The 26504-nt window shown below is 38.7% G+C and overlaps 1 protein-coding gene and 2 long non-coding RNA genes across 5 annotated transcripts in view; 1 reads left to right on the forward strand and 2 right to left on the reverse strand.

Moving 5' to 3' along the window:
* Positions 1-6899, reverse strand: part of SLC25A36 (solute carrier family 25 member 36) — a 31228-nt gene extending 24329 nt beyond the window's left edge. Inside the window, exon 1 of one of the 2 annotated variants that reach the window (XM_085232567.1) lies at positions 6667-6899. In XM_085232567.1, the coding sequence (XP_085088693.1) occupies positions 6667-6707 (41 nt within the window). In that variant the 5' untranslated portion in view covers positions 6708-6899. The remainder of the gene's footprint in view (positions 1-6666) is intronic. The other variant, XM_085232569.1, reaches the window with a different exon arrangement.
* Positions 947-25329, forward strand: LOC146543613 (uncharacterized). The gene is made up of 4 exons (XR_014885387.1): positions 947-1209; positions 5839-6152; positions 8965-9052; positions 24908-25329. It is a non-coding gene; the product is annotated as an uncharacterized LOC146543613 (long non-coding RNA).
* LOC146543614 (uncharacterized) lies at positions 17607-26206 on the reverse strand. Of its 2 annotated transcripts, none has more exons than XR_014885388.1 (2): positions 26106-26206; positions 17607-24403 (listed from the first exon to the last, which is right to left on the reverse strand). It is a non-coding gene; the product is annotated as an uncharacterized LOC146543614 (long non-coding RNA). The 2 variants fall into 2 exon arrangements; XR_014885389.1 differs by having other exon boundaries at positions 26096-26206.
* Positions 26207-26504: the final 298 nt, after the last annotated feature.

The raw sequence follows: 26504 nt of genomic DNA on the forward strand, positions 1-26504 counted from the left end.
AATTAGAACCAACAAACTCCCTTTGCATTTTGTGCATGATACCATCAAAGTAATGATTCACTGAGTATGTTCGGCTTGAACCTTTTCAGAGACCAGTATTCTCTCAACTTCACCAAACACCATTCTTAAAATAACCAGGACATTTTATGTATCTACCCCCAAAACCAACAAATTTAGACCACTCAATGCTACCAACACCACCACTAGCAACCACACAAATATAATTTTATTACATTCCAAGGGCTCAGCATTCTTTTCTCTCAAGCTATAAGGAGAGTTGGTAATTGATCCTGGCAAGCACTGAGAAAAACATTCTATTTCATTGGAAGTTTTTTTAAAAGCCTCAAGGTTTGTTTAATAGCATTTTTTAATGCTATTAATGTCTTCCAAAATGAAAGGAGAATTCAGTACAAATTAGCAGTAATACCCAGAACTCAACATCTCCTAGATTTCTGTAAAGAGTCTGTCAAGTATCACATTTATAGTCCATCATGTAGAGCTGTTTTCTGCTGTAAATAGTACCAGAAATGGCAGTACAGCACTGCATCCTAACATGCTAATCTGTTTGTAAGAATTGAACTGAGAGTACCTAACAATAGTGTTCAATATGCCCAACTATTGCTCCTGTTTAAATTAGCAATCTAGAGATAGCCCACTGCTAGAGCCTGGAGGCACCTTTTCCCAGCTCTAACTCCAACATTAAATTGAAATTTACCCTCTTATACATTTGAATTGAGGGAATAAAAGTTTGTCAGCTTGCAATAAAGCATCAGCACATGAAAAATGGCAGCCAGTTTCCCAGTGCACTGTACAGAAGCAGTAAGACTGATACAGCTTTTAGAGTAGCATCTCTGAATGAGCATTTCATTTCACTTGCCTACTCTTCTAATATTAAGCTACAAATACATTTTTAAAATAAGACACAGTCTAGACTCAAGACAGTTTGCTGGAACAATTACAGCAACAAGCCCATCTTCAAGACAGAAAACAAGCTGCTGTATTTCATGTGACTCAACAGCAGCAAGTGCTGCATGGCCATGAGCATGTGCAGGCAATGTAGGAAGCTGGCTTTGAGGGTTTTTTTCATTTCTTGCAACCTCTCTGTTTCTGATCCCTCAGTATCTGCTTCCACTTAAGATCTTTCTGCATTTGATTTTGGGCAGGTTACATGAGGACTCACTTTCAAGCAACAGCAAGAAAAAGTGCACGGTATGTAATGAGACAAATACTATGGAATGGGGAAGAAATGAGCAGGTGAAAAGTCAGGCACCATTCATCAACAGGGCTTGGAATTTGGAGCCTTTAATGCTGCTAGCCCCACCACTACTCCACACTGGAAAATTTTTCTGAAGTTGAAGATTAACACCATCCTGGAGGCTGCATTCTGCACGCTCCCCTGCACCACTCCAAATCACAAGGGATGGGTGCCTGGCTGTAATAGCACTGGTCAGACTTCCCTCAGCAATGGAATAACAGACAGCTAGGGAATGGGACAGGCACAAACCTTTGCAGTGCTTGTTCCTTCCAAGTTTGCTTACAGCAAGCAATGCTCCGTGACAACCACCTGCTGTAAGGGCAGCTGGCAGCTTGTTCAAATTTACACACACTGTAAGAGAAGCAGGCGAACACTTGCCTCCTTTTAAGAGGTGGGGCACCCTTTATCTGCCATTCAGGTCATGATTTCAAATAATCAGCACTTGGCACTACTTCTTACTGATGTGTTGGTTTTCTTTCATTAAGCAGTTTAAGATGTCTTAGCAGAACTTAGTCACATCTTCCACTAGCTATTGATAGTCTGGATTCAAAATCTCTCTCCCTGTTTTCAAGATCTCAGATTGCCACTTACAAATGAGAAAAAAACCAGCAGAAGTTCTTCAGAGTGCTGTATGGCTCTGTATCACTCACAAACATATCCCCAAAACCCCAAATCTCTCCTCCTGTCAAAATGTAATACGTCTCTCTCCCAGCCCTCAAAAATCCCCGTACAAAAGAGAAGGCATCTGATATTTAAAAGTTAAGGAAAAACTCTCCAAATGTTAAGGAACCAGGCTTTGCTTAGTAGTAACAAGATCCAAGTCTGAACTGAACCACTAATTGAACGTGCAATCCAGGAACTACACTGACTTACACTGCTCACTTGAACTTTAAGGTAAATGCTATAGGCCTTGGCAAAAGAAATCTGTTCATGAAAAACTTCAATAAACAGTTTGTAGTTAAATCAAGTGACAATTCAGAAACAATGTGACCTGTAAAAGTAACTGACTATTCTGAAACATGCCTCCTGTTCTGCCACTGCAGTATTTTACATAGAAATATGTTACTGGCCTTATTAACTTAATATAGTACTAGGAATACAGAGACAGCTACTGCTTTGTGCTCCAGACTGGCACTCCAGGAGCAGACAGCCACGAGCTCCAGCTTTCTAAGGGCTTCTTCTCTTGTCCTTCCCAATTTGTGGCTTAACACAAGTTAAGGAGTTGCAGAGTTCAGAAAAATACATGTCTCAACACTTAGAAAATAATCAGGTTTATTCTTCTCCTGACTGCAAAGCAAGGCATTTGCTGACCCGGACACAGACTCAGTCCTTCATTCCAAATCTTCCTGTATTATTTGTGGGAATATGCAAAGAAATAAATGTGCACATACTTCAAAATCTAATCCCATTCTGCATTCAAATCCCAGATTTTATTTCCAGAGATAGCTGGACAGGTGACCTTTTGTTATTTCAGGTTGAAGATATCTGCTTAGGAATCACCGCCCTTGTCCAGAACTGTTGCATACCTTCTACTGTTACTTTACACCCTACAGTAAAAGCAGACAGGTCTGTTACAGATGAGGATCTCAACACTTCAGCCACTAGACTGACTACAAATGCTCCTACAAACATTCCCACTGCCTGTCAGCTCATCTATACTTGTAACTACACCTATTTAAGAATCCCAAACTTCTATTCCTTTAGATAATTATATATTCTATACAAACACAAGATGCAGCCATGTAGGGCCTGACCTCAGATTCACTTTTCACAGCGTTTGTAACCACAGCCTCAGACTTCAAGATAACCCCTGACCCTGTTATCTTGCACCTACATTCATTCATTTATTTTACCAGCTGCTTCTCTTTCCTGTATGAAAATGAAAGTTCCACACAAGTACCGACAGTGACACAGTAAGGAAAGCGAATGCAAAACTGTTGAAAACAAACAAGCCACCAACAAACAGAGCTCCTAATGTCTTTCTCACTTAGAATCAATTCAGCAGTATCAGAATTTTCACAGCCCTGCCTTACAGCAAGTTGTAACTGATTTTCACATCAACAGATAAACCACAGATCCGGATATTAAGCTTACATATCCCACTTTCAAGATAATTTAAGGCTTTAACTAAGTACAGTTTTCAGAAACAACAAGAATGCATCTCATTAGCACGTAGGTGTCATGACTCTCCTATTATTCTGCTAAACTTGTATATTATTTACCTTTCTATCTTTAGCCTTACTATACTGGGTAGGAGCACTGCCAGCTAGAAGCCCCAGCTCCTTTATTCACTGCTAATACTTTTTGCCAAGGTTTAAAAAGTGAGTTTTAAGTTAGCATCCATTAACTAAAAGTAATAATCAAATTGCTGTTTCTAATTAAGCATAATAATGAAGTTCCCCTAATGTGCTGACATACCGAAACCTACAAACGAAAAAAAAATAACAAATGGAAAAGCATCACTGGCTTCCATTATCCAAAACAAACACTAACACAAAGTGCAATTAGGAGCCAGGGCAAATAAATATAACATGACTTCCATATCAAGTAAAGAACAGCTGAAAACATCAATCAACTTACAGGAAAATGTGAGAAACACATCAGCTTCACAATTTTTCAAATACAGCCATTTTTATGCAATTCGGTCACCTCAGAGAGCAAAACCCAAGCTACCTTTAAGGAGAAATTGCTTACTCCCCCCTTACCCACCCCACAGAAAAGTATCTGAACACAAAAATAAGCTCAAGTTGGGGCAGGAAGCTACTAACCTTGCCCTGTGCCTTACAACAGGAAGAACTAGTTCTGAAAGACATTCAGGGTCAGGCCAGGAATGAAAGTACTTTAAGGAAAAAGGTTACTAGGTGGCCTGGTAACTCCATTACAGCTCAACTGACTACTTCTGAAAGGCAGTAGAAATCCTTATCACCACTCTACTTGCTCAGTTATTTATATCTTCTTAAACTGAAAAAAAAAATTATTTCACCTGTGTAGTACCTGATTTTTCTAAACTACTTAGACTTAATCTTAAATATATTATTTAAATTTTGACTATTTCTACCACTGCAGAGATTTGGTAAGAACTTGAGTGATTCAATCTAAAATTTTATCAAGACAAATAGAGACTCTTCCCTATAATTAATTACAAAATAAAGCAGAAAACTGCCCAATTTTCTGAAGAAACAACAGAAATAAAGAAATTTCAGAAGTAAACCTATGGCTGTTCAGCCCTGAACTCAGAAAAGCAGCCATCCATCTCCAACCCAAGATGGTCCTGCCTTTTGCTGAGGAAAGAAGGCCCTGAGAAAGCTCTTATGTTCTGATGGAATAAAATTTCACCCCTTCAATTTATTGATGATGCTATAACATATTTACAATAGGTACGTAGCTATGAAGCAGAAACAGACGGGACTCTCAGAAATGAAACTAACAGTAACATTGCTCAAACTTTTTGGAAAGCAATAAGGACGCATAGACAGGAGAAAGAGAAGGATGGAGGAGGGATTATTAGAAATGAAGCTTCAACTTCCAGCATGAACTGGTAATTCCCCAGAAGTAGTGCAGTTTGACAGCGGTTGTTGAATTGTCATGAAACAAGCTAGGCAGCTACAGAAAAATCCCAGAATAGCCCCGCCTACATTACAGAAACAGCAATATCATCATTTACTCCCAAAGAAAATGGGAATTAAAGACTCAGTGTTTAACAAAACTTTTTTTTTTAGCAAAAAGGGTCAGCAGATTGAGACAATCATGTTGTTTTCAAACAATTCCTAGTGAAAACTAAAAGAAAACAAAATTTCCTTCACTTTTAAGTTTCACTGAAGACTAAAGATAGTTCAAGAGATCTATAGTCTACCATGCTAGAAAGAAGTCGCGATGACCCGAATAACTTTCCTGCTGCTAAATGTGACCAAATATATGCAGTTTTGCTGAGCTGTGATTACAGAAAACATGTGGCTGCCACATGAAGAAAAGTCAGCCTTTTCCTCACAATATTACCCTTGACCCAACTGGCTGCCAGCTACCTGCAGATCAGACTTTCCATAAAAAAAAAGAACAACCTTGCTGAGCTCAGCAATCTTCACTTCAGTCTTAAGATTACAGGTTGGAATGCTGCCTCAGTCATCATGTACTGTTCCGTACTAATCTGCCTTTTGCAGAAAGTAGTTCAAGCTACTGTTTTTCTGTATGTTTATGAGGATGTGAATTCTGAAGTACAGAGCACCGCAATCTCAGGTCTGTTGGTGTATAACCCTCCTCTTAGCCAGAAGTTGCAGGGGGAGAGAACCTGCATAAGTACTAAACTGATTGTGTAATACTGGAAATCAGGAAGGTGTGTGTGCTCACACATAGCCAAGTTACCCAGATCTGCTCACAGGAAACAGTGCAGTCTTCCACCTCAAACACTCCAGTCACAGGCACCATTTCGTAAAGGAGTAACACAAATGGAAATCCAAGCTTCAAGCTCACTCAGACATATATTATGTTCTTTGTTCTGTCTCTTCCCCTACTTCCACACAGCCACACTCACTGTCCAAATACATGCCTATTGCTACAGCAAACAGACTCTCCTTTTCTCTTTTAAGACAGGTGCTGCTCCCAGCCCACCCCTGAAGGAAACACAGGCAGTGTAACTGGGCACTACAAAGCTTTACAACACACCTACAGTTACCTGAGAGTTACCCCCAACCCAAGCAGGGCTACAAGGGCCACGTGTTTACTTTTAACTGTGCTCCTCTCCAGTTTCTTCTGCCTTCGTGCACAGATGCTGCAGGCTACAAGTCGACAGGGAGCCCCTCACCTAAAAGCAGTACGCATCGGTGTTAAACGCATTCAAGCAATGCTTGATCCTGAAGTTATCAGCCTGCCTGTAGACCGCTGGGAAGACGGGCACCTTCAGGTAACCTCACTGACACCGGGACAGCCCCACGCACGGAAAGTTCAATTGGTTTCTTCAAGGAAATACCGAGCGAAGAAGAAACTTCTGGAGGAAGCGGGCAGTCTGTGAGGGCAGCCTCGCCGCAGCTCCGCCAGGGCCCACGTGCAGGCGGCGCCGATCTCGCCGCAGCCCAACGCCCGGACGGCCCGGCCTGCACGCACCTCATCGTGGCGCCACCGACGCCGCCCGTCGTGGCGGTGTCCCGTCGAGGCCCGGCCGCGCAGCCCCGGCCAGGGGAGGCCCGGAAGGGCCCGAGAGCAGCGGGCGGGAAGCGGCGCCGGGCGGGCCTCACTGCGGCCTGCGCGCCTCGCCTCGGCGTCCTTACGGCGGACCCCGCTCCCCAATCCGGCGCGACGCGGCCCGACGCAGCTACACGGGGACGGAGCGAGCGGTCCGTTCCACCGCCAGGCCCGTTGCCGAGGCTGCCGCCGGCGCCCTGCCCGCTCCCCCGGCGCGGGGCGGCGGCGTCACCTACCCGCCGGCGAAAAGATGCACCAAGGTGTCTCTCTGGCTCATCCTCGTCGCCTGCACCCAGGCGGCAGGGAGCGGTGCCGGGCGCTTCCGCCCTACGCCCCGCCGGCTCCGGGCAGGCTCCGCACGAAGACGCACAGCGGCCCCGCGGCTTTCTGCGGCGGGAGGCAGCCGCGCAATCGGGGCGTGGCGGGGCCGCTCGCTCCACCCTTCGCGCCGAGCTGCTACAGCAGCACCGGGTACGGAAAGCTTCCGCGTGAATATGTAATGAGCTTCAGGGTAAACAGAGCGTTTTATTGGCTGGAGTAGTGTGACGTAACCTCCCGCCTTATATAAGAGGGGCGCGCAGGCCGTTAGGGGTATTTCTGAGGTAGTATAACATGAGGTGCTGAGGTGATCGGGTGCTCTGTGCCTGTGTCCTATGGTTGTCCTGTGCCTCCGTGCTGCGTGCTCTTTCGAGAACTTTCTGTTTTTTGCTTTCAGTAGGATTGCTCCTCTGAGAGCTGCTTGTGGTTACTCTGATGCGTGCTGCTTCGGAGGAGAGATCGCACAGCACAGTGGCAGAAAACAAGAAGAGATGGGGATATCTGCAAGTGCTCATAGTGCAGGCGGCTGTGGCACTGCTAGCAGGGTGTACAGCTGGGCTTTCTTGTTCTGCTCCTTTCTTGTCTTGGGGCTCCTAAACTTGGCTGCCACATGGATGGTTCCAGTCAAAAAGGCAGTCAGAAACTTCCCGGGGCTTTTTGTGAAGTAAGTATAGTGAGTTACTCAAGGTTAGAAATACTGTGGTCCCATGTGATGAAAATAATGCCCCCAGCAGGATTCTTAATGTCACATACAAAACTGCTTTCTGAAGTAATGTTTTGAGAGTCTAAGCATCTAAAAGCCAGCAAGTGTCTGGCATGAGTTACATTCTTTTGCGGTGTGAATGTAACACTGCCTAAACAATGAATACAAGCTTTTATCTTCAATATGTGTTTCTACTTTACTGCAAAAATTTATCTTTTGCCATTTACTTCCAAAGTGATCATTTTTCCTTAGTAAGTGCACTATTTACCCTTTAAAGACTTTCATCTTAATGACTGACATAGGGTATGTTAGTACGTTGGAAAACATTTTCTGCATGTGTGCTCTACGGAGTGCTGCAGGCAGATAGGGCGAGTTTATATCTCTAGATCCTGCTGTTCATTTTCTTGTAAGTGCGTAGTATGTTTCCTGGTTTCAAGTGACCCTCTGTGGGCCTGCTGTTTCTTATGATGTTTTCTATAATTATATAGTACAAAGTATCTGGTTTTACTCCTTTGACATAATCATATTTTCTGTTTCTCCTTTCTACTGTAGATATGGTGATTGTCATTTCCTTTACTCTTTTTTTCCAGTGTCCAGTTTTATGTTCACACTTGTTGTAAACAAAACAAAGGGTTGTTAGTTGTTTTAGTGTGGTATATATTAATAGTAGAATGTTTTTGTGTTGCATATTAGCAGTTATTTTGTAACTGTAAGAAAAAAAAAAACTCATGAGAGAAGATGAGCTGCTGTGGGAGACACAAATAAAGCAGAAATGTAGTGCAAAGCTTAGGAAAAGTGATAGTTGAAGAGGAGGCTGGGTAGAAGGAGGCCTGGAGAAGTAAGATGTGGTGTTGGGTGGGGGGGGCAGTAGTTAGAATGAGTTGAAACAAAAGTAGGGCAGTGAGTTTAGTTTCTGCATTGGTATTTCACATGGTATCTTTTTGAAACTAGTAAACAGATTGGTGAGAGTTGAAATAACTCATTGAAAATCAATTGTTCCAAAAAAACATAGATAAGACACTTAGAAACCTACAATATACTTACATAAGTATGCACCCTAAGTATTAAGACTCGAAACTTGAGAAGGGATCATGTGCAGCATGGCCAAAGGTGTCACACAAGCAAAGTAAATATATTTGGCTTAATTAGAACTGTTACATTTACTTAAGAGTACTTGAAAATGCTAACAGTGATTGCATTAAATGCAGCATGAGAGATGAAGAGTCTTATGCAAAATGCTTATTCTGAGGTCTCAAGTTCTTTCCCTCCCCCCACCCCCCAATTCCCTCAATAGCTTGAGAGGGAAGAGAAACATAAGTAGAGCTATTGAAACATTTTATTTGCTTTGTAAGTTTTTTAAAAATATATTTCTATAGAAACTTGACGTTATTCCACTGAAACATTGAAAATTTTCTGTTTTTTATTAGTAATCTGAAGCATTCTGATTCCAAATAATGTTGTATAATTTCTCGAGAGCTGTCTTTAATAATGCTTTTTCTATTCTCCTTGCTAGGCTGATTTTTCTGACTGGACTGCATCTCCAACTGTCTGTGGTTATGGATTCTTACAGAGCATTTTGCCTTTTATGCCAGTCAAGAGAGGTAAGTTCACAAGGAACTGTCACATGGAATCACTTATGAGATCCCAGTTACACTAATAAAAGTATTCAAATTTCATAAGATCTTGTTTTCAAAAGATCTTCAGTCTTTATATTATTTCATTTTTTCATAACTTTATTGCAAAATTTGAGCAATGTCTACAAAAACCCTGTCATTCTTACCACTTGATTCTTCAGAAATTGGGAGAAGAGTGTTCTGTTGGGCTTTAGACTTCATTTTCCTATCTGCTGGGAATAACTAAGGCATACAATAGGACTCAATATGAGCTTTATTAAGGAGAAAAACCTGTGTCAAAATTAAAGAACATATTTCTATATTTCCCTGTTCTTAATGTTTTGGTGGATGTCATCCACATACCATACTCTGCACTTTTCTTCCTGTAGTCTTCAAATAATAAAAAAAAAAACTGGCTGATGTTTCACTGATGGCTTTCTGTGCTTAAAAAAAAGGGCAACAGGAAAAAAAACTCACCCATCTTTCCTGATACATGGTTGCTGGTTTTTATTTCCCTCTGATTTCTTGCGGCAGACTAGGGTGGGATGATCAGGTACCAGAGAGAGCCAGCCATGTTCTCTTAAGGGTTCATGCTGCACACTTTTTGTCATCAGCTTGTTGGCCCTGAACTACTGCCTAGTAACTTGGAGGAAAGTGACTTGATGTGGGAAGATTGCATTAAACACTTTTGAGTTGGAAGTGGAAAATGAGTATATCTATGAAAGGAGCAGTTTTTCAGGACTTGCACCCCTACCTCTGTTTCAGGACCAGAGTTAGCACAGAATTACAAGGTGTCTGTAATTGGAAAAAGTACCACAGATGTTGAGATTGGAGTTTCTAGGGGATTAAATATTGGGGAAACACCTGATGAAGGAATTTTCACATTTGAATTGTCATGTTCTTTGTCATGAATGTCACTACAGAAGAAGGAAGCTTCCAACTTGTAATTTCCACAGCTTGCAGCAGTAATATTGTAAGAGCCTTAGTGTACAAAAGTCCCTAGATCAAAGAAAAAAGGGAAATATGGGAAACAGTTTAATGAGGGACTGTAGGTGGTCGTGTGTGGTGAAATGCTGAACAGCAGGCATTAATTAAGAAGAATTAGGAAATTGGTGGCAGGAACAGAAGTGTGAATGATTGAAGGTTGTTGATACTGCAGGTTCAGCTGCAGCCTCTGATGAGGTCCTATAAGCTCAGTAAGTGGAATATACCTCTAGGACTTAGCAGCAACTGTTACAGTATGCAAAACAATGAGCTACTTTCACAAATTGGGGAGGAGACTTAAAATTACAGCTTTTGTGCTTTGGAAAAGAAGTGAGTGACTAAGATTTACTGCTTTCATTTTCATTTGCTTTTTTATAAAGTGCTTTCTTAAAAAAAAAAAATTAAGTAATTGGGTTCAACATTTATGGTTGGATGAAGTACTTATGGTTGGATGAAGTTAAACAAACTGCTAATTTCCCTATATGCCTGTGAGGCTTGACCTAGTGCTTATGACAGGTAATGGGGAATTGGACTACTTTGTTACTACTAATGAAGACTTGACCGGAGGGTTAAATTTAGTTGTAGAGTAAGCCTCTGGAAAGAAAGTAGCTAGATTTTTTTAACACATAGTATCTTAGATTAAGAAATGATTTTTTTTTACTTTAAAATACTGTTTTTTATATGGTGTTTTCTCTAGATTGCTTCCACAGATTGTTCAAAATAGAGGGAGATGATGGTTGTAAATTTTTCATCTAATAAATTCAGAGACATTTGTAATAATGGGAAAAGAGCTTGAGATGCAACCACCAAAATCTTAGGGTTGACCTATAAAACTTTTTTTTCTGACTCGTGCAGCTCAGAATTCTGTGATAAATGTCCTCATAAATGACTGGCATAGATTTTTTTGCAAGGAGTAAAGTGATTATTTGCAGGTCTGGAATCATAGCAAGGCCATTGCAAGTAATGTATTTCAGCTCATGAAGTGTAATCATGCTGCAAATAAGATGAGAATGTTTGCTCTCTTGACACAACAGAAGTGAATTCATCTAACAATGTGTAGTGCATATTTGGAGGATCTCTGTCCTATCAAAAAGCTGTCTACATTCAGAAATTAAGCAAATGCTCTGATTTTGTTTATATTTTTTTTACAAATAATGTATATATTTTGCAAATAATGTAGTAAAATGAGACAAGTCATGTTTAACCTAGAGGCATTGGGCAGGTTGTTGACAGTTTTAGAAATAATCTTTTGCTCGATGAAGCAAGCATGGAGGCTGTGGTGGAAAAAAACACCACTTTTTTTCTTGTTCCTTGAAAACACATGCATTTCTATGTCTGTTGCTCATGCACTTACCTGGTTTGTAGCTTACATAGTCTTTTTGGAAATACCCAGAAGATACAGTAGAAGAGGTCAGAGATGAATAATAGGGAAACAAGAAGAGAGGAGCAGCTTTATCTTAATATAATAATAGAAATAAGGAAATAGAGTGAAAATAAGGAAGAGCACAAAAATGGTATGTGTAAAAATGAAGAAGAACAGAAGGCAAGATGACAACGATACAAGAAAATAAAGACCAGATCTGTCATTTCAGTACGTGAGATGCCTGTTGGAGGAAGCATAGGCCCTATTTGTTGAAAACTGATTGTTAGAGTTGGGAACATCCATATACATAAAGGAGAGAAAAAAGTAGTTAATTGTATGGCCTCTGTGAGAGCTGCAGAGAATACCTGTTGTGACTTAGGCTGTCAGTTTTCATGAGAAGTGTTCAAACAAGAGTTTTACAGAAGAATCACTCAGGTTATCTGTACCATGAAGGCCTCATATCAGAAAACAATCAGAAGATTTGGTTTGTTTAAGCTGGATAAATAAAGACTGAGACAAAATGTGATTGTTGCCTACAAATATGTCAAAAGAATAACAAATATTCAAGCTAAAGGTCAATATTAGCAGAGTGACCAGAGGCCATGAGTAAATTGAGGTTGAGAGAAAGTGAGCCTGATATGACTTTTTTACAGCACCTGAAGTCCAGAGTAGAATATTAAGATACTGAATACACTCAGTTCTCAGGTGGGTCTCTCAAATGTGAATCCATCATGCAGTTCTGTTTCAGATAAACTAAAGTCTGGGTTTCTGTCTTTAGCTTCCTTTAAGAGTGATGGGTAAACAAAATATGCCATGAATCATATATGTTTCCTGATGTGAAAAGTTTCTGAAGATTTCAGGAATTCTCTTGCTCTTTAAGTCACTGAAAGAGAATCTCTTGGTAATTTTTTTCATTGAAAGACGGATGACTGGCTTATTTAGAAAAGATGAACATTTGGCTGTGTGGGTTTTGCATAGCTGGATTAAGCAAAAGCAGGAAACTTGAAAATGTTGTTAGTTGTAGCTAGTAACTGCACCTCAGTGAGTGTGTTGGTTTGGGTTTTTTTTGTAAGAGACTGGATATAAATAGAGAGTAAGGCTAACAGCAGTATATGTTGGTCTTTGTGGTTTCTTGGCCTTTAGGATTTCATGTAAGCAGACTAATTTGGATGCTTGAGCAAATCCAGCCATCTTAAGTGAGCATAATGACTACAGAGGTGCATTTGGGCTGCAAGCAGTTGCCTAGGAAGTCGCCACCTTGCTTCTCTCAGTTGATAAATGTGGCCTAATTTCCATATGGAGATGTTACTCTAGCTTGTCTAAGTCTAGACAAAGAATTTGCTGACTCTGATATACATTAGGGAGTTAAGCTTCATTATTGCTAATGAACCAATTAAGTTAGGAAGAATAGTTCTCATTTTCTGAATTGTACTCTGGATGTTATACATATGGAGACAGTGCTCACTTACAGCCTCAAGTTTTGCAATGTAACAGCTGTAACTAACATGAAAACTGTTAGGTAAGCTGCTGCTATGACTGCAGGATGTTAAACATTGTTGTTTATCTGAATAAGGAAAACACGGTTTCAAATTTTATTTTCAATGTATGAATTCTTTGGCTGATAGACTATGGAAACAGCTTGTCATGTTCCAGATTCATCTGGTAGTCTCTGGAAATGGAAAAAACCTTTTTTTTTTTTTAAGGGTGATAAAGGTTGTAATTGCCTTTTCCCCTCATTCTAAGAACTACCTCTGGAAATTGTACCTTTGGCTAGAAAAGGCACTTAGAAGAAATGGAGTGAACCAACCCGTGGTATGAGTAATGCCAATTTAAAAGTGGTTAACAGTGGAAAGGTAGAAGCTCACAAGTTAATCTGTTTTATTCAAGACTATACAATACTGATTTAGTTAACCTTTGGAAACATTCAGATTATTATGATGACTAATTAATAGCAGCTGAAGTCAATCAAATGAGATCTCCACCTGCTCTGGGGTGTGTTTAGGCACTGAGGCTCATCTGAATTCTGGGGGTATATCATAGCTCTAAATAAAATGTTCCAGTAACTCTTTCCAGAGTGATTAATTCTTCTGTGTAGCATAAACTCACTTCTTTAACTCGTTCTCACATCAGACACAATGCAATTTAATGAGTTATCTTTCTCTAGTTCTTTGAATGTGCTCTGGGAAAGCTTTTGCACATTTTTGTAAATTTTGGCTCAATGAACCTTGAGGATACTTTGTAAATTCCTTAGCTTTGGTGAAGTTGCAGCTTGGACTAAGTTGATCTTATCAACCCTTTGGAAGCAGCAGTGGTGGTGTGGTATAGGTCAGATCTGATGGAGATGGTTTTGAAAAATTCTTTGGAAGTTACATTGTTAGTAATGGTGGTACAAAGAACTACATTTTAATTTTTCTAACATAAACCAGTGATCTTACTGATGATTTTAATTTTGTGATGAAACATTTTTCTATAAATTCAAGGGAAAATACAGCTTGACAGAAGTTCTATACCTAGCATCACTGGTGACCTGCATTCCAGAGATGTTGTTTTAATTGTACTGTAAAGTTTTCTGTCTGTTAAAAATATTTGAATCTCCATATCTTAAGTGACGTTTTCTGGCTAGTACATTCTTTATTCTTTCCCTAAACATTCATCTAGCTATATATTGATTTTAGTTTCCCATGTGAGCAAAGCAGCAATCTGTTGTGTTCACAAAGCCAAGTCTGGCTATGTAATGCCTCAGGTGTCTCCAAATTCACATGTTCCTGAATCCAGCTGTACTATACAGTAGTGACTTTGTTTCCTGCTGTTCTTCAGGTTCTCAGTACTGGAAGTGTTTTCTCATCTGTTACTGTGTTTTGTCCAGACTAGAGTGCAAGGTTAAAGTTCTGAGATATGCGGCTACATTTTTACATAAGGTGGAGTCTGGTGGAAGGTTTGCTATGTATTTTGAGGCTTATCTCTTCTGTTAGGGTAGATGTTTTGAATTATTTTTGATAAGGACAGCCATACTGCAGTAACTGTTCATAGTTGACAGAGTGGAAGGAGCCTCTCCTTTGCAACTTCTTCTTTTGTGATTGGAATGAATGTTAGGGCAAAGACTAAAGCTGTGAAGAATCCAGTATGTTTCATTTTTCAGTGTTAAGTTCTAGAAGAGATGGCATGGATCCAGTCATAGGGTCCCTAGAGTGAGTAGCAGGTGAGAATACAACAGTACGTGGTAACTGAATTTTAAAAGCAGGTAGTACTTCAGTGTTACAATGAACAACAACTCAGATACTGGGAATTCTTATTATAAAAAACTGAAATCATAGTGTTTAGAGAAAAAAATTGCTGTCCGTTTTGAAACAGTTGCTTCCAGAGGAGTAAGCTATAGTGAGTTGGATCTAAATTTATGGTATCTGCTGCTTCCTTAAGGTAAATATATATTTAACTTAATAATATATTGTTCTCTCAGTTTGGTAAGTAACAAGTATTTATGACATTGAGTGTTGACTGCCTCTAATTTAAGACAAAAACTTTACAACAAGCTAACTTCAGAAATGCACGTAAGATTTTTTTGTTATATCAGATTAAGTTGCCATGGAAATTAGTTTTCAATCTCAGCCTAGTTCTGGACAGAAATAAAAGAATAACTTGAAATTACAAATGATTTTTTCTCCTATTTTCTAAGGAGAAACAAATTTTTTTTGCCTGAACATTATGTTGCTTATATATTTAAACAACACTGCTATATAATGCCTTAACTAAGAGCATACCAGGATGTTGACAGAAGGCAATTAGGCAGCAGCAAGTGTAGGAAAGGAAAAACAACTTTTATGGTGACCAAATGACACATTTGTTTCACAAGACTGGATAAGTAAATCTATTCTGGCTAGTTTGAGAACTTTAGTAGTTGGGATTTAGGCTGCAGTCTCAGTAGGGCTTTGGCTTAATCGATTTCAGTGATCTTTAGCCTGGCACTAAACATCACAGATTTCAAATATGCCAAATGACTTTTTCAAATTTGGAGTTAATATAATCAGTTAAGAGTTCAGTGCTGGCTAACCTTCATCTGAAATCAATAAATTAGCTTAGACAAGAGGAGATTAGGAAAGTCAGAAACATGTACTATTATGTTTGCTTTTGTGGTCTTTTTGAGAGGTCAAATAATGGAGGCATCAATTAAAAGCGGAATAAATATCAGGCTTCTTCCAATGTAATCATCTTCCTTTCATAAAAGAGAGTGCATTTAGCTTTAGAGCCAGCTGCCAAATCATTGGTTATGTTTCCATCCAATATCACACAGTAAGTGAAAACTTCAATGTTCAAACTTTGTTTTATAAAAAGCAGAGTGTAGATTTAGAATGAAAATGTCAGTGTTCAAACTAGCTTTACGGGAGGCAGTATTTGTTTACAATTTCAATTTCCAGTTCTTGTTTTAGTTGTCAGTGAGACTTCAACATTCAGAATGAAAGTTGGTAGTGATGCATAAATATGTGTATGAAGGGAATACTTGCATGAATTAAACACTCTGCAGGCCTCAATGTGACTCAAGTTCCTTGAATTCTAAATGGGATCTGAGCATTCTATCTCCTAAATGTCTTTACTAACAATGGTAATTTCTTCTAGGAGGTGAAACTACAGTATTTATCCACCTGATCTGGACTGTTTCATGTAAATATCCTTTTTCCCCACTTATAATCCAGATTTGGTAAATAGCATGGTGCCATCCTCTGCAGGTGTGGTTTTGCTGCTTATTTTTCAGGGCAGAGGGGGTGTTTTGTTTTGATCAGCCTTGTTTTATAGGCTCCAGGTAATTTGGCCTCTAGTAGTCAGGTGTCATCAATGAGGTGGTAGTTAAAGAGGTGAAGGGAAGTGGTTTGGATGTGTTTGTCTTGAAAGCCAGAAAGTAGATGGACTATTCTGATTCTGAATGCCTGTGGCCTTGGCCTTGTGGAGGAGAGAGAAGTATGTGAGGGGATTTCATGATGTTGTATTCTTCTCCCTTACAGATAAAGTAATTTGGCTGTGGCTCAGAAAATTTACAGGGAAATGATCAGAAAATTGAGCAAAAAAAATTCAATGCTTTGGTAATTGATGGTGATTTTTTTACACTGTTTTTGATACTGCGTAATTAGCATGCAAGACAGTGGAGCCAGTTGTGAGACAAGTGGAGTCACATACTTTTCCACACCCAAGCAGGAGGCTTGTTTGTAGAAGTACATTCAGGAATAAGGCAGAGTGAAAGACAGCAAGGGGTATTCATACAAAGGTATCTGAATTTGTAGATAAATTCACTTTGGTATGGGTGAGATTGGTTTTGTGTTTATTTTGTCATTGTTTTTTCTTGTATTGATGTCTTTAGAGCATTAAAGAGTGAAGAAACAGTAGGAAATTATTACAGTCAATGGTTTGCATTCAAGAGTATTATATACCTTGTGCATCCCAAACTGGAAATGGTTTTATCTTCCTCCTTCCCAGAATAAATGGAACCTTGCCACCACCACCTAGAAAATTCTGTAAAGTGTAAGGAGATGTCTTTGTACTTCTCTCATGTGCTATAATGCTGAAAAGCTCTGCAAAAGTACATCAGAGCTATTGCTGTGCTGTTTTCTGTTCAGGGCTGACTGAATGTGAAGATCAAGTGTTGATTTGTGGAGCCTGCTCTCCCATAGATCAATTAGCCAGGGCAAGAACTGCAGAGGCAGGAAGATAGAGAACACCAGGTTCTGCTCCTGCTTGTTTAGTGTAGTGTCAAATAGAGAAGAAACTTCATTCTAATATTCTGATCTCAGTCAGCAACACCTTTGGGTGTTGGTCAGGGCTCTAAGCAGGCAGATCAGGGAATGCCAGTATTTCCCAGGACAGCTTGAGGGACGCTCAGTATCACAGCCAACATGTATAAAAGGAATGCAATCTCAACTGTGAGGGCAAAAAAGTTTGCTTTTTTAAGTGATTTTTATGCTCTGCTGTAGCTTCCTCCGTTCATCTTTTCTTTTGGATATAACAGGGTTAGTAAGATTTTTCCATGTTACACCTTATTAACAGCCTTTTATGGCATGAAGTTAGAACAGTGTTGGGGACTGTTGAGCTTTCAGAATGTTTATGCTTTAGAAACTGTAAAGAACTGGGTGAATATTCCAAAAGTAGATTGCAGACTGATATCTGAAGCTTTCTAACAAATCACTCCTTCCTGTTACAAAAGGCCAAAGGTACTGAACAGCTGTTTCTTCCCTTTATAAGTAAGAAAAATGACTGTTGTCATTAAAGCAAGAATAGAGACTGTTACACAAGCAAAAAGACTGTTAAGTTTACAAACCCAAATGTCAGTAATCATAAATGTGAAGCTTCCATTCCTAGGCTATTCAGTCATTTCCATAAAGATTTCTAAAAAGAATAAAACATTTAAGAACATATGTTTTATATCTTTATCATCCTAGAGTAATCACATGCATATAACCTGTGATTTGTTTTTGTCTTTATTATGAATCACACTTATTTCCCTGTAGAAATGTTAGTCTTCAGAAATACTAAACTTCAAGTTAAGATGAAATTGTTAAGCTGCAGGTAAAGGACACTGCTAAAATAGTGGGCCTATTGTCTTGGTCAAGCAACCTTTAGAAGAATTTTGGACTTTGAATATGAAATATAAATTTGGCAACTCATATAAAAAATGCTTATGTCACGTTTTGGGCTGGCTTAGCAGTCTACCACAAGATCGGTTCTGCTGAACATGACTTTATATGTGCTTATCTGGTATTACTGAAGGGTTCTTGCTGCTGTATGGACCCCAATGTATGAAATTATAAAGCTACTATATCGCTTAAGTGTCCATCATAACCATTTCTTTATAATTCTTACAGCCTATTAAAAGCAAAACAAAAACCATACCACAATACTGAGGGTTTGATGTTGTGCTGAGAATCCATCCAGTTGATGTTCTACTTTACTGTATAAAATATCAAAGATTTTACTAAATCTTATACAAGAGAAGAATTACAGCTTTTAAGAAGTTCTGCCTTTACAAAAAGCTCAGATGTGTGGACAGCTAAGCTTAGGCCTCCTTTCTCAACATTTCTTAGATAAACCCATGTGGATTTGAAAATTTGTTCAGTGCTGAGTGCTTCCATGACCTGGAACTGGAGTTGACAACAGTTCTATTCCTTTGGTTTGCCCTAATAAGCAAAATCCTTTTCCTTTTAAAGATGTTTTCAATGTATGTTGTTCTTGTCAATATCAGTGACTTTCTCTGCTGGAGCCCTTTGGACTCTGCACTGCTCCTTATTCACATGATATTCTTGCAGTACCCCTAGAAGCCAAAATGCACGTTCACGCTGCTAGAGACTGAAAACTTACTGACTGTGCAGAGGTTAGCAATAGCTCTTGTTCCAGTCTCCTGACAAGAGCAAAGAGGCAGGCTGTATTTTTCTATGTGCCATGCCAATAAAAGCTTTCCTATCTTTCCTACTTCCTATCATGTCAAATATACAAAGCAAGACTTCTTGTTCCCACGTCTAGTCAGTGACACTGAGGCAAGGTTTGGAGCAAATGGTGTTTTGTAATAAATTTCTTAGAGCCTTGTAAATGGAACTGCCTAAAGCAGTGCAGATTATATTTGATGACTGACACATCCATTTATATTAAGATGTTATAACAGAAGATGGAACTGCTCCTGGGGAAAATTCTCCAAATGAATTATCAATATAAGCTGTCTTTCTAGTGTTTGCAGATCTGTTTTCACTCCAGGTTTTAACACTATCTGCAACTCGATAACTTGAGCTGCAACCAGGACTGGAGAAAGTTATATAAAAAATGTGAAATTGAAGCAGTCCTTCTCTACTATTACAGTTTAATAACTGCATGAGCTATTGTTTATAGTAATATTCATTTACTTAAGCTATTGTTTGTAGTAGAATGGGGTACTTGCATATTGCAAAAGCATTGTGTGGTTATATTGGAAGAGAATAGCATAGGTTATTTTCCCCATTATTTTAAAACATTCCTACAATAGGAAATGTTAAAAATGTTTAAAACTATTTGCTTTATGGAGTCATGGTTAATTTGAAAGGCAATATATTAAAGTATTTTTCTCAGCTAATAAGTCTGAGAACAAGTAAAACTCAAAATTGAGAATTCTTTAGTGCAGTGAGAGGCTAAGTGACCTTGTTCTGGTTAGCTTCCCTGATTTCAAAAATGAGCAAAAATGTATGCAGAACTACAATGCTATGGAGACGGTTGTTGGATTTGTTAATGTTCATGGCATGCTGATATCCTTGAGAGGAAAATCCTTGGTAGCATTGCAAAACAAGCCCAGTGTTTTCCTCTGAGATGGAAATATCAGTGATGTGAACAGAAGAAGAAAGAAGAAAAGTTATTGTATGATCTTCCTGGAAGAATAAGGCATGAAGGAAGCAGTGTTTTGAATCTGATACACACAAAGCTAAAGTTAAGAATGAGCATTTGGATTTGATTGCTGTGCAGTTCTTAAGCATTTGGTCAGGGAAATCTTATGTTTTATTCTAAAGTTAGGATGTGTGTTGCTCATTTCACATTATCTAGAAACAATTATCTAGAAACAGAACATAGAAGTTATGGAGAATAATCAGTTCTTCTAAAAAAAAAAAAAAGCAAAATGAGAAGTTGAAAATCCTGTTAGGCCAGGTCCTTTCCATTTAGCACATAGCAAGATTTGGATCTGGCCTTTATGTTGTACCTCCTATCTGACATGCTACAGCTCTGAGGAAATTGTTGTTGATAACTTGTGATAAATTGAAGCAGAACTTATATTGAAAAGGTTCTCTTTTTCTAGCCAGCATTTCAGCTTTCCTTCAAAGCAAGCAAATTCACAACAGCGTGTATTGAATGTAGTGGTTAATGTGCAGTAAATTTGTGCACTGAAAATACAGTCAGCATAAAGAACCTGCGCTTAAGCTTTTAAGTTATTTAATTGCCATGTACTTTTCACCTTCACCTGTTTCACTTTGTGGTATCCCCATCTTGCTTTTGCGTTATTCTCTGCTGCATTTCAGTATGTGCTTACCCAACACCCTTTGAATCCAGTGTTAGCTGGAAAGGGGCCCAACCCATGGTAGAATGGACCTAAAAGTGATTTGTTGCAGTACAGATGTATATGACTAGAAACAGACCAGGACATACTTTAAGTGTTAAGCTTTTATTCTACCTTCCAGCAAGACAGAGCTGAGAACTGCCTTTAAAAAGCAATAATGCAATTGCATGATTTATGAATGCTCTGAAAGTCATTTAGTGAAAAACAGCCAGTTCTGTTCCTAGCAGTGATGCTGGGGAAGACAGCATAAAAGCACAAAGTCCTCAGCAATAGGATGTGTAAGGCAGCCAGAAGCAGCACCACAGCCACTGACATTGGTCTGTAAGGCACAGACTGGGCAGATATTCACAAAAACACTGTAACATTACCTTTTAGCTTCCTTCTTTGCTTCAGCCCAGGTAACTTTTAAATGTCTTGAACTGTGCTCTCTGAAGTCTGTCTGGAGCAGACAGGATTATTTCTAAAATGCAATTCATATATTTCATAAGCACTAGATTGAATTAGCTCTGAGAGGATTTTTTTAAAGTATATGCCTTCTATTAGTCTATTCTAAGTAATTGTTTATGTAAAGATGGAAACAGGTCTCTTTTTAAAAAATGTCATAGTTCATTTCTAAAATCAGTAACAAATTATATAACCCTGAGTCATAAAGAAATCTGGACCAGAGATGCATTTTTACAAATAGCAGCTGCTTGTATGAATAATGACTGTTTAGAAAGCTTCCATTCATATGCTGGCTGTGGTTTTTCTACAAATTTTTAATTACAAAATGTGAACTCATCTGAAAAATCAGATGCTGCAGAGACATTCAAACGTTCAATAGACTTAATAGAGATTAAGACTGAGGTGAAACAGTTTGACAAGGAAGAAAAAAGAGTAGGGGATGGTGTGCATCTTTATGGATGCTTTTTCTGAAGCCTACAGCAGGTTCATATTTCTGGGGTTTGAATTGCTTCATTCACACTAGTTCCAGACAACTTATTGCACTGTTTGGCCTGTCTTTGCCCCAGTGCAAAGTTTAGAAAAGCAAAAAAAAAATAGAACTACCACAGTTCTACTGACCAATTTTTTTGAGTTGTTAGCCAGTTTATAAGCTAGCTAGACAAATACAGAATTTTATACCATGTACAATATTTCCTGCTTGTCTGCTTCTTTGCCTGTATAGCTGAAATGTCTCGTATCTCCTCATGATGTGGGACATGCACATAAATTGGTCTGTAATTGTGATTTAATGGCTATTCTGCCCTTCCTGTATCACCTTGCCTTTTTTGAAAAGCCTCTATGATAACTTTGTGGGCAGGGATAAGTGTGCCTTGGTACCCTGGTCTACTTTGTGGTGCAGCTTTACAGTACTCTACATGATGCTATTTCTGAACAAATCAGCCCAGTCACTGTTAAGTGGACTGAAATATTTCAGTATAAAATTAGTAAAGCTAAACTCTAATTATTCATCCTGTTAGAGGAAAATCTAGTGGCTGTCTAAATAGAGTTATTTCTGATTACAAGAATTTAGCTTTTACCCTCTACTTTCTGCAAAACAGGGTAGTCTAGAAGAGTCATTTGAAATCTTTTGTATACACAGGACTAACATTTACAGATTTGTCTCGATTTGTCTCAGTGTGAAAGAATCTTCAAACATCTGAAAAAATTAAGCAATACTACTTAAATTGTTTGCCTTCACTAGGATTAACACCAGCATTTACAAGACAGATATTTTGGCAAGTGTTTAACTGAAAGTAGGTTCCAATACTTCTCAGAAACCTTCCCTTGACTCATACTAAATTCTGACTTGCTCAGTTCTTAGAACAAGTTAATAGCTGGCAAGGAAAAAAGATCCATTTTGATGATTCAGATATCAGCAACTGTTGTGCTATTTCCCTTTTGTTTTAGCAGGAGTTGGAAAAGAGGGTTAGATAGTTACCGTTTATCTGTGGCAGCAGTGAAAACACCAGAAGTGTATGTGGTGGTGCTGTTTGACCAAAAAGGGAAGGAAATGTAATAGTTTAGCTGTCTCTCTTTATAAAGTTAGACTTATGCTTCATTGGTCCCAAGGGCACCTGATGTTGCTCTGGCTATTGCAGATCTGCTTCTAGTGTAATTTTCTCTCCCTGCTACCTACTTCTATTTGTATCATTAAAGTACTTTGTGCACAAAATCAGTTACTGTGATAGCATCACCTCGCCACCAGATTCAGAAAGAGAGCAGCTTCTATAGTAAGTATGGGTGAGAATGGTATTGTTTCAGTCCTATTTTGAAGAGGGGGTTTTCATTTAGCTGCATGCTCAATTCTAGAAATCAAAGTATGCTCAGTTTTGGAGACAGCTTCTGTTTTCACGAGTCTCATTCCAGAATAGCATGAATGGAAATTGCCAGACTCTGAAATAAGCAAAATGCTTGTGCAGCTCCTGAACCTTCTTAACTTACAATAATATTCAGTATCCTCAGATGCTGATAGTGTGATTTTTCAGCTACTGTGCTGAAGTTGGTCTCACAAAGAAGAAAAGAATCTGACTTTAAGGATGCAGTCACCCTAGTTTGAATAATTTACAAGAAATTTATCAATCGCTATTCCAGGAGCTAGACTAAATTAAAAAAAAGATACATAAAAACAGGATTGAGAAATTGAAAAAATTAGCAAAGTTAAAAAGCCAAGTAGGTCTTATGCTGATGGGAATATATTTCTTTTATATGATAAAGTAATAAACAATCCCCCTGTATTGTCAAAGAACTGTGGTATTGATTATAAAAACCATATATGAGCAGTGTAGATGTAGGAAATGATGTGCATCTAGGAAACAATATTGAAATCCTTATGGTACAAAGGACCATCAGCAAATATTTAACTACTGTCAGTAGTACCTGGCTGTCATTATTTTAAGTAGTTTAGTGTATATGTTTACTTTGCTGGAAATTGGAAGAAGTATAATCTAGAGCCATTTTTTCAAGGAATTCTAGAGTTCAGTTCCAAAAGTTGCTACATGAGGATCACTGAGGACCAGTGACAAATAATCAGTTATGCATTTAAAAATTATTGCAAAATTAGCTTATCTTCACATCTGTACAGTGCAAAAGCTGTATGAAACTTCCTTTAACACGTGATTTTGCAGCTTCAAATAATCAAAGCTACTTTTGATGTATTGAATTTCCAAACTCTTTAACCCAGGAAGAAGAAAATCCAAAGACAGAATTTAAGGTTCTTGGGTATTTTTAAATGCTATATATTTTGATTGTGTCTCAAAACTTTAAGAGTGATAAACCTACACTACTGTCTCATCATTGATGTTTAATTCAACTGTAACGAAATGCTTTAACATAAGAAATGCCCTGCTTGATCAGGCCAACAGTCCATGTAGTCCAGTATTTTCTCTCTGTCTGTGGAAAAAAGAGAACACTCCAGCCTCTTCATTTCCTGCAGTTTATGTCCTTGTATGCTTTTAGCATCCACACAGTTGCCCTCTTAGAGATATCAGTGCATACATCCGTGTTGACTCTTCTAGGAATCCAAACTCCTGCAATGTTTAGTTTTCCTTATCTTTCTTCTAATTTGTATTTGTGATGCAGAGACTGGAACTGCACTCCGTACTTAAGATGTGGGCAAAGCAAGGATCTAAACAATCTATATAGCAGCAAAATAATACTTTTTAAGTGGTTCTTTTATAAACAAAACACTTTGCGCTTTATATTCCATTCATAAATCAGTCCCAGAGAAACAGGTTTTTCCTCTGATTCAGATAAAGAAAGCTAAAATGTACCTCAATGTTAGGTAATACTTTACCCACATTGAATTAGCAGTTATGCCTCTTGTACCATCGGCCTTTACATTAGTAACTGTCAGGAGGAGATGAAATAGCAGCTGTTCTTGAAGTGGCTGGTTCCTCTTCAGGGCTATTGGTAACACATTTTCTTATTATTTGTGCTCAGGACAGAACGTCTGATGAAGTAACTGGAAAATAATAGATGTTTTTTGTGAACGTATCCCAAATAGGAAATCTACTTCTATGTCTTGTGGTGTTGAAGTAGCATCAAGCACTCAAGGTGAAGAACTAGACTCTGGACAATTAAATTTTAAGTTACTCCTATTTGCACAGTCTGTCTTGATGGAGCTGTTGATCAATTCTCTCTCTGATCAAGGTATAAGTAGCAAACTAGAAAGGATCTTGTTGCCAGCAGTTATTGAGAACTCTGTCACTGAATTATAAAATCATGTGTTTAATTAGAAGATTGATTCAACCTCGTGGCCAGAGAAGCTCAGAATAAGCTCTCTGAATCGGTAAGAGCTTGTTAAGACCATTTTGTTCAGAGTACCACTCACAAAAGCACTGGTAAGAGAATTATTTTAGAAACACTGCTTTTTTAAGGTTAAAAAAAAAAAAGTAATCCTATTTGTTCTTATCAGTGTAGGATCTTTTGTTTAACAGTATCTGAAATCTGTTTAACCCTTTCACAGAGTTGCATTCATAGAATCACCAAGGTTGAAAAGGCCTCCAAGGTCACCCAGTCCAAATGTCCACCTACCACCAATATTTCCTGCCAAGACCTGCCCTCAGTACAACATCTAAATGCTTCTTGAACGCCTCCAGCGATGGTGATTCCACCACTTCCCTGGGCAGCCCACTGAGTGCCTGACCACTCTTTCAGAGAAGGAGTTTTTCCTAATGTCTGACCTGAATCTCCCGTTGCAGCTTGAGGCCATTCCCTCTAATCCTGTCACTAGATATACAGAGGAGGCCACCCCCCTTTATTGTCACAGCTGTGTTTTATTTTTTCCTTTATCTCATTGCTAAATAAAAATAATATGTATGGAAAAATTTAATAAATAGGATTAAACAGGACTTCATCTCCGTCTAGTCTTTTTTTCTATCTATACTGCCCACAGCTAAAACTTTTTGATTTACCAGCAGTGCCTGTGTTTGTACTGGAGCTCTGCAGTCTGAATTCTTCAACATCAGATGCTAGATATACAGTCTTGGTTATGCCAGTCTTATGTGAAATATTGTAATATCTCATTCAAACAAAATCAGGAAAAAAATCTTACATTTATTCATAACTTATAATTTTGTGATCTGTCTCATCTAGTGCCATTGTCACGTTTCTCTGTTTTGTCATAATTTCTCAGAAGTGGAACTTCTTACTGGTTCTATACTTGAATTTGCCTTAAGACCTGAATGTTGTATCAGCTGTCTGTACACAGTTCTGTTTGCTCAGTTAGTACCAGTTTTAGCTCAGCAACTCCTGTGGATGTTCACATGCGTTCTAAATTGAAAGACTTGATGTAATGCATAAATGTTTATGGTCTGATTCTTTGAACACTCATTCCCTCAGTTTTGCAAAGTTTTAAAACCTCATACCACTTCATAATTAATATACATTTCTGCCAGACATTCACTCTGTCACGGAGTTAACGAGATCAATCTACACCCGTGACAGGGGGGCAGTAGGCCCCTGCCCTCCCCTTCCCAGCCCACAAAATGGGAAGGAAGGGAGGAAAACAAAAAAAACAGCGGCAACAATCTATGGAGGAAAACTTATTTTACTAATTATGATATCAGAATGCAAGATAACACAATATAATACAATCTGATTGAAATTGAGACTAATAAATCAAATAAAACAGGAGAGAGAGAGTTCCCGATACCGATTCAAACCTGAAAAGCTTGGAACGGCCAGGAAAGCACCCTCCAGCACCCACTGCCAGGCAGTAAGAGACTGCCCCACCCGGAAGGGCCAGATCCCATGACTTCTGTAACATATAGAGATAGGTGCCTGGAATTGGAGCATTAACACTTTAACTCCCAGTATACTACATGATGTATTGATGCGGAATACTGAGAACCAAACCAAAACAAAAAAAAATATAAAACCATGACACACTCTTACTTCAAATTTAAACGCCAATGAATGGACTGCATAATAAAGAATCTGTTATATCAAATGGGGAAAACACCAACCTTATACATTTGATTGCAGAATCTGCACTAGAAGCCAACACTGCCAACACTGTTGAGAAAAATAGATTGCCTGCACAGAAGAATTGTCTATGAATT

This window comes from Meleagris gallopavo, chromosome 11 (genome assembly GCF_905368555.1).
Source record: "Meleagris gallopavo chromosome 11, MGAL_WU_HG_1.1, whole genome shotgun sequence".
Taxonomy (NCBI): domain Eukaryota; kingdom Metazoa; phylum Chordata; class Aves; order Galliformes; family Phasianidae; genus Meleagris; species Meleagris gallopavo.